At 45.4% G+C, this 7893-nt stretch overlaps 1 protein-coding gene across 2 annotated transcripts; it reads left to right on the top strand.

Annotated features, from left to right (window-relative positions):
• Positions 1-3922: 3922 nt before the first annotated feature.
• LOC127671126 (protein BRAWNIN) lies at positions 3923-7116 on the top strand. 2 transcript variants are annotated; one of them, XM_052165808.1, is made up of 3 exons: positions 3923-4124; positions 4274-4389; positions 6751-7116. In XM_052165808.1, exons 2-3 carry the CDS (start codon positions 4282-4284, stop codon positions 6844-6846), a joined length of 204 nt encoding a protein of 67 aa, XP_052021768.1. In that variant the 5' UTR covers positions 3923-4124; positions 4274-4281; the 3' UTR covers positions 6847-7116. The 2 variants fall into 2 exon arrangements, with proteins under 2 accessions (XP_052021768.1, XP_052021769.1); XM_052165809.1 differs by lacking the exon at positions 3923-4124 and having other exon boundaries at positions 4182-4389.
• The last annotated feature ends 777 nt before the right edge of the window (positions 7117-7893 follow it).

Here is a 7893-nt window from a genome sequence, read left to right as displayed (position 1 = left end):
CCCAGTTAAATGCTTTCCTTTATAAGGAAACATTTAGTGTCTCTTCCGAGCAATACGAACCATAACCCAGACCGGGATCTTGTCTCAAAAAGGGGTTTAGGGGTTATAAATTTGGAATTTATTTAAATTTTAAAGCTTGTTACACCTGTAAGGAAGAAATAAAGCACAGATTGGAGAGAGATTTGCAGTGAATCTGATAAAAAGGCTTGCATCCAAACTAATGAACAGTTTACACTTAAAAAAATTTTTTTTGTTTTGTTTTTGCTTTTGTTTTTTGTTTTTTCAAGACAGGGTTTCTCTGTGTAGCCCTGGCTGTCCTGGAACTCACTGTAGACCAGGCTGGCCTTGAACTCAGAAATCCACCTGCCTCTGTTTCCCAAGTGCTGGGATTAAAGGCGTGCGCCACCACTGCCCGGCTTAAAATTTTTTTTGCTTAAACAAGCAGGTTGAGCTGGAGAGTTGGTTTAGCACATGTTATTCTTGCAAAGGACTGGGGTTCAGTTCCCAGCACCCACATGGTGGTTCACACCACCTCCAACCCCAGTTCCAGAGTGTTCAACACCCTCTTCTGTCCTCTGAGTGCACAGGCATGCACATGGTACAGATACGTAGGCAAAACATGCAAATGCATGGATTTGAACAGAGACTTCACCAAAGGAAACAGGTATTCCAAAGTCTATGTATGAGCCAGAGCAATGGATGGTGGTCCATTCTTATAAGCCCAGCAGTTGAGAGGATGAGGCAGGGGGATCACTGCAAGCTCAAGGCCAATTTGAACTATTATGATGCATTTTGATTTGTGTGTTGAATGTAGGTGTGTGCATGCACCCAGGTGTGGAAACCAGAGGCTGATGTTAAGTAACTTCATTGCTCTACACCTTATTTTTATTTACTTCCTGTCTTAGGGTTTCTATAGCTGTGACGAGACACTGTGATCATGGCAACTCTTTTAAAAAGAAAGATTTACTGTATTTTATATTTTATGTGAATACACTGTAGCTGTCTTCAGACACACCAGAAGAGGGCATCGGACTCCATTACAGATGGTTGTGAGCCACCGTGTGGTTGTTGGGAATTGAACTCAGGACCTCTAGAAGAGCAGTCGGTGCTCTTAACCACTGAGCCATCTCTCCAGCCCCCATGCCAGCTCTCATAAGGAGATATTTAATTGGGGCTGCCTTGTAGTTTCAGAGGTTTAGTCCGTCATCATGGTGGGAAGCACTGGGACACACAGAGGTTATGCATGGGGCTGGAGAGTTCTACATCTGATCCGCAGGCAGCAGGAAGAGACACTGAACCTTGTGGGGACATCTGAGACCTCAAAGTCCAGTGACCACACCTCCTAATAGTGCCACTCCCCACGGGCCGAGCATTCAAACACAACTTGAGTCTGTGGGGGCCATGCCTATTCAAACCACCACAGTCTCTATGCAGTCTTGGCTGCCCAGGAATTTGCTATGTAAATCAGACTGACCTCCAGCTTACTGAGATCTCCCTGCTTCTGCTTCCTTAGTACTGGAATTAAAGGTGTGTGCCGAGCCGGGCGGTGATGGCGCACACCTGTAATCCTAGCACTCTGGGAGGCAGAGGCAGGCGGATTTCTGAGTTCGAGGCCAGCCTGGTCTACAGAGTGAGTTCCAGGACAGCCAGGGCTACACAGAGAAACCCTGTCTCGAAAAAAACAAATCAAAAAAAAAAAAAAAAAAAAAAAAGGTGTGTGCCACCATGCCCAGTCTTTTTGAAAAACAATTACATTTTTTTATTTTGAATTACATGCATGTGGGTATGTGTGGGTCCATGCATGTGAGCACATGTGCCCATGGGACCCAGAAGTGTGGAACTAGAAGTGGTTGTGAGCTGTCCGAGTGAGTGTTGCCAATGTCCTTCTAGTCCTCTGCCAGAGTCCTGCCTGCTCTTAAAAGGTGAACCATTTCTAGTACCTATCTAAACCACCTCATTTACCTTACATGTTTCTGAGACAGGAACCTGGAGGTTGCCATTTCGGCTAGGCTCTAATCCCTGTGCTAGCGAAGCAGAGACAAGCCGATCTCTGGGGCTCACTGGGCAGCTAACCTATCCTATTTTGGGAGTTCCAGTGAAACACCCAGTCTGGAAGAGAAATGAAAGAGAGGACTGAACAGTGCCTGAGGTGCAGTGCCTGAAGTTGTCCTTTGACCTCTAAATCGCCTATGTGCGCACACATGAACAGTCACAGAAAACTTGGGCATCATACTGGCTGGTTTCGTGTGTCAACTTGACACAAGCTGGAGTTATCACAGAGAAAGGAGCTTCAGTTAAGGAAATGCCTCCATGAGATCCAGCTGTGGGGCATTTTCTCAATTAGTGATCAAGGGAGGAGAGCCCCGCATGGGTGGTGCCATCCCTGGGCTGGTAGTCTTGGGTTCTATAGGAAAGAAAGCTGAGAAAGCCAAGAGAAGCAAGCCAGTAAGAAACATCCCCCCATGGCCTCTGCATCAACCCCTGCTTCCTGACCTGCTTGAGTTCCAGTCCTGACTTCCTTTGGTGATGAACAGCAGTGTGGAAGTGTAAGCTGAATAAACCCTTTCCTCCCCAACTTTCTTCTTGGTCATGATGTTTGTGCAGGAATACAAACCCTGACTAAGACAGGCATAATGTTGATTGCCTTAGTTGTGGATATAGTCTTCCAGATGGCAAAATTTTACACGTAAAATTGCATACTTTATGTGAGATTATTATATGTCAAATTTAATACCATATAGTTAAAACTAATTTTTTATTATCATGAAGTAAAAAGTGTGTGTGTGTGTGTGTGTATAAGAAAAGAATTTACAGCGCTGTCTCTGCTTTCATCGTGTGGGACTGGGGGAGCAAAATTGTGTCGTCAGGTTTAGTAACAAATGCCCTCAGATCCTGAGCAGTTTCGTGCCTGGAGTTTAATAAAACGTTCTCATGATTCCTGTTACACAATGCACCTTAATGTTCAGAATTCTTACAGTTTGCTTAACAAAAATGAACCCACAAAGCTTGATATTTAAAAACACTATCAGAAGCCGGCGGTGGTGGTGCACACCTGTAATCCCAGCACTCGGGAGGGAGGCAGAGGCAGGCGGATCTCTGAGTTCGAGGCCAGCCTGGTCTACAAAGTGAGTTCTAGGACAACCAGGGCTACACAGAGAAACCCTGTCTCGAAAAAACCAAAACCAACAAACAAACAAACAAAAACAAAAAACGATTCTCAGATTAAGTGATGTGATTGGAGGTATCTTTTTCCAGGAAAACCATGACCCAAAGTTACTGTGCCTGGGTGTGACTCTGTGTAAAGTATCAAAGAACCTGAGGAACCAGGAGAATAAAGCTTTGAGCTGTTCTCTCTAGAGCAGAGGTTCTCAATCTTACTAATGCTTCCATTCTGCGACACCCCCAGGATTTTTTAAATTAATACCCTCAGGCTGTGTTGAGCCCCAACAATAACATTTATTTTGTCGCTATTTTATAACTGTAACTTTGCTACTGTTGTGACTTGTAAATATCTGATATACAGAAATCTGACACAGGACCCCCAGGAAACGGTCAGTGAGTTCCTTCCAACGGTGAAGAAAGGACGCTGTAGAGCGGATCTCCCCTCTGATCGTCCCAGTTTTGGGTTGCGAAACTCCGCCTCTTCCTAACCACGTGGAACACGTGCCACTTCCTGTGTGCGAAAGAACAAAAGATGCTGTAAACACCACAATGGCCAGGAACGGCAAACGCTGTATTGGGACAGTGACCAGGAGCCAGGATCCCAGGCTCGCTAAGTGTGGAAACGGTCAAACAAAACAAAACCCGAAATTAAAAAAAAAACAAAACTGCAGCACTCCACTTCCCTCAGAAACAATCGTTTGCGCCTGCGCACGCATAGCCCTCACTTTCCGCTCCGTCGCTGCGCCGGACCTTGTACTTTGGTTCCGGCCCGCTGGCGGTCGGCTCCGACTCTGGAGGGACCCTGCGACCTGTCGCCCTGCGCGTGTGCACTCCGCGGTACAGTCTCCCGCGCGCATAGTCGTGGGCAGGAGTGAGGCCCTGCAGCGTCTCCCTGAGAGGCTAAGGGAGCGAGGGACCACCGGGTCCTCCTTGCCCTGCTCGGCGGGCGCTGGCTGCACCCAGTAAGTCGCTGGTCGCGGGGGAGGAAGTTGCGGGGGCACCGGGGGCGGCATTGTGACTCCGCCTCCCTTCGCACCCCGGGTGCCTCCGCCGTCCGGCCATCCGAAGGCTTCCCTGCTCTCTAACGCTGTGCCCTTTCGGTCCCTGCCAGCCTCCACCATGCCCTTGGGCGTACCCTGGCCCACCTACTTGAAAATGCTCGCCTCCAGCCTCCTGGCCATGTGCGCCGGGGCCCAGGTGGTGCACTGGTACTACCGCCCTGACCTGGTGAGTGCTGTGGGGCCCCGTGCCCATCCGTGGAGTGACACCCCAACGTTCTGTCCAATTTGCTTAGCTCCTCTTGAAGTTTAGATTGTTCCCAGTGTTTGGATAACTAGTGCTGCTGCAGTTCTCTCTTAACACTCAAGACTTTGTCTAATAGTTGTGGTGAGTATATGTATGTATGTGAAGAAACTTAGTGGAACAGATAGTGGCACGGACTTTCCATGGAATGCAGTTTTGTGTCTCGTTTCTGCAGGAATAGTTAGCAGCACTTTACGGAGGAAATAATACCCAGAATTTGATCCTGTGAGGTTGACTTGATTCATCTCATTACTATTGGAGATGTGTAAGGGTTGTTACCAATAGCTATCTGTACTTGGGAAGAAAGCATCACAAAACCACAGTCTCTGAAACGAGCGGGACTGAGGACCCATGCCACCTCAGTCTGGTTAGGTGGTAATATTGACAGTAGAGCTTCTTTGCTGATAGACTGGAGGCCAAGGTGACTGACTGCTATAGGATGCTGAATGCTTTCCTATTATTTAAGGGATTTATGTCCTTTACCTACCTTGTCTCTTGGAATTATACCAGCCACCACTGTTAGAACTGAAAGGTTTGGGAGAGAGCAGAAGCGAGGAGACCGTGGTGGATGTCCAAAGCCGGCACTCAGAGCTGCCTTACGGAGAAGTGCTAAGACGATTTGTCTTAGGTGTCCAGCGGAACTCATTAGGACAGCAAAAGAGACAACTGTATTCTTTTAGTTATTTAGACTGAACCCCAGAACTCATCCTAACTCATCTCTTGCTGTGTGCCTCAACAAATACCACTGTGTATTTGTTTTATGGGTATTTTGTATTATGGAAAATTCATCCACATCTGCCCACCCTTGTGCCTACCCTAGCCGGGCCACTGTCAATTCATCTCTCTTGAGTTAAGACAGTAGCTTCCTACCCATCTTCAACCCTCTACTCTTGCTTTTCCTGAAATTTCTTAACAGAGCTTCCATTGTTGTCTTTTTTTATCCTGGAGTCAGGCCATGTTGTTCTCCTCAAAGCTCATCAGTATCTTCCTGCTTCCAGAGCAAAAGCCACTGAATCTTTAAGTCCCCTCCACTGCCCACCAGCTAGCTTTCTAACTCCTTGAACACTTGTGTCAGATGTACCGATGATTTTTCTTGAACTGAAGGCACGGTCTTTGGTCTGGTCCTCTGCCCCTGTGATCCTATTGACCTGAGACACTCCTAGACACCTGCGAGACTGCTTCCTCACCCTCCTTCTCGTCCGTGTTCTGCAGTGACCCTCTGAGGCAAAAGCCTGTGGAAAGGTGCTCATTGTCTAACGACAGAGAAATGCAATCTGCAGTCAGAACCACTACCCTGATGGCCACAATAAAACAACAGTTGTCAAGGACAGGGAGGGATTGGAACTTTCATGTACTACCCTCGGGAATAGAATGTCACGCAACTGCTTTGATAGATAGCTAGTCTGCCTGTTCCTCACACAGCATATATGTTTTAACAATTCCCAGTTTAGGTTTCTACCCAACCAACACCGAGACATCTGTCATACTTGTTTGATTCTGTACATGTTCATAGGTGAGAGGAATCCTGAATTTCTATAGGTATCTACCTGAATACCTATAGAAAACATGGTATATCTATGTGAGGGAATATCATTCAGTGATCCTACGTGAGCCTGGCAAACACCACATGAAAGAATCAGTCACAGAAGACCACATGATACATGATGGGCGACCACATGTGGACAGAATTGGCTTGTGGGAGCTGTTTGGGAATGGTATAGGAGTTTCTTTGCAGGCAGTAAAAAGATTTTTTTTGTCATAGAGTCACAATTGTGATGGACTTCGGATTATACGGGAAACCATAGCTTTGCTTTTGTGGAGCTGGGACTTAAACTCAGCCATACACATGCTGCACCCATTTCCTTCTGCCGTCCTGAACTGTAGAATTGTGTGTGTTGCTCACGACTGTGCATGTCACACGATGGCCACTTCTGTCTTGCGAGTGCATTAACTATCAATAGTTATTTCCCAGGCCTGGTGTGTGGTAGAGTGAGCAAATAGTGCAGGGATGGATTTCCAAATGTTGAATCGTCATCTGAAATTACTCACAATTGTGAGTCAATTGGATTTATCCCTGTGAATCCAGTAGGACTTAAAAGACTTGCAGGACGATATATTCAGACAGCAAGAAATTCAGATCAACGGGGCATCCTTATAATGATGGTCTGCTCTTGAGTAGCATGTATGAGACTTTTATTCTAAAGCTATTTAGATCACATTGAACTGTTGTCTCAGAATATGGTGGTATCTGTTTTTTTTTGGCTTTTGTTTTTCTGTTTTTTATAGACAATACCTGAAATTCCACCAAAGCCTGGAGAACTCAAAACGGAGCTTTTGGGACTGAAAGAGAGACACCGTGAACCTCAGGTTTCACAGCAGTAGAAACTTCAAAATATAGCTGTGAATAATACTTCTGTGAATAATGTCTTAAATATGTATTTTAAAATGTATTAAGACTGCTTAAAACACCTAATCTAGGGGGCTAGAGAGATGGCTCAGAGGTTAAGAGCACTGTCTCCTCTTCCAGAGATCCTGAGTTCAATTCCCAGCAACCACTTGGTGGCTCACAACCATCTGTAATGGGATGTGCCCTCTTCTGGCCCGCGGGCAGAATGCTATATACATAATAAATAAATCTTAATATTTTTTAAAGATAGTCTCACTATACATTCTTGGTTCACTTGCCATGTAGATTAGGCTGGCCTCCAGTTCACAGATCTGTAGGTCTCTACAAAAAGGTCTTTGTGTGTGTGTAGCCTATGCGGACCTCAAACATAAAGAGTCCTTCTGCCTCAACTTCCCAAACAGTGAAGTTACAGGTATAAAGGACCGTGCCTCGTTCAATGGCATCTCTAGCATTGACTGGTTAGGTACTTATTTTCAGTATCACATGAGACCATTTGCAGTTGCTCCTTCAATTATGACTCTTCTCTGAATGAGCTTAATTATAATGGCAAGTTACAAGTTACATAAAATAAAAATTAGTGTGGGGCTGGAGAGATGGCTCAGCAGTTAAGAGCACTGACTGCTCTTCCAGAAGTCCCGAGTTCAAATCCCAGCCACACATGGTGGCTCACAACCGTCTTTATTGAGATCTGATGCCTGAAGGCAGCTACAGTGCACTTATATTAAAAAAAAATTCAGTGATAATACTTATAGGGTGTAAGTTGTTTTAACTAAATACAATTTGTGCTAAACTGTGTAAAAATATTTCTTTGGAATTGTGTACATAATGGAACTGCAACATTGGTGATTTAGCTCTTCAAGATACTTAAACCCCCAAATTTGAAAGCAAGTTGAAATTGGCATTTTTCTTTATACATAAAAACCTAAATATGCTATGAGTTGAAGTATGTCCCTAAAAATATGACCTTTTAACTGTCAGTGCCCGTGCATGTGACTGTAGGATGAGGCCACGAGAGGCTCTAA

Source organism: Apodemus sylvaticus, chromosome 20 (assembly GCF_947179515.1).
Source record: "Apodemus sylvaticus chromosome 20, mApoSyl1.1, whole genome shotgun sequence".
NCBI classification, from domain to species: Eukaryota; Metazoa; Chordata; class Mammalia; order Rodentia; family Muridae; genus Apodemus; species Apodemus sylvaticus.
The sequence above is the reverse complement of the archived record's forward strand: the minus strand, read 5'-3'. Positions and strand labels throughout refer to the sequence as shown.

Coding starts and splice junctions, on each gene's coding strand:
- LOC127671126 (XM_052165808.1), top strand. CDS start 4,282: ATGCCCTTGGGCGTACCCTGGCCCACCTACTTGAAAATGCTCGCCTCC. Junction 4,390..6,750: donor GGTACTACCGCCCTGACCTG/GTGAGTGCTGTG, acceptor TGTTTTTTATAG/ACAATACCTGAAATTCCACC.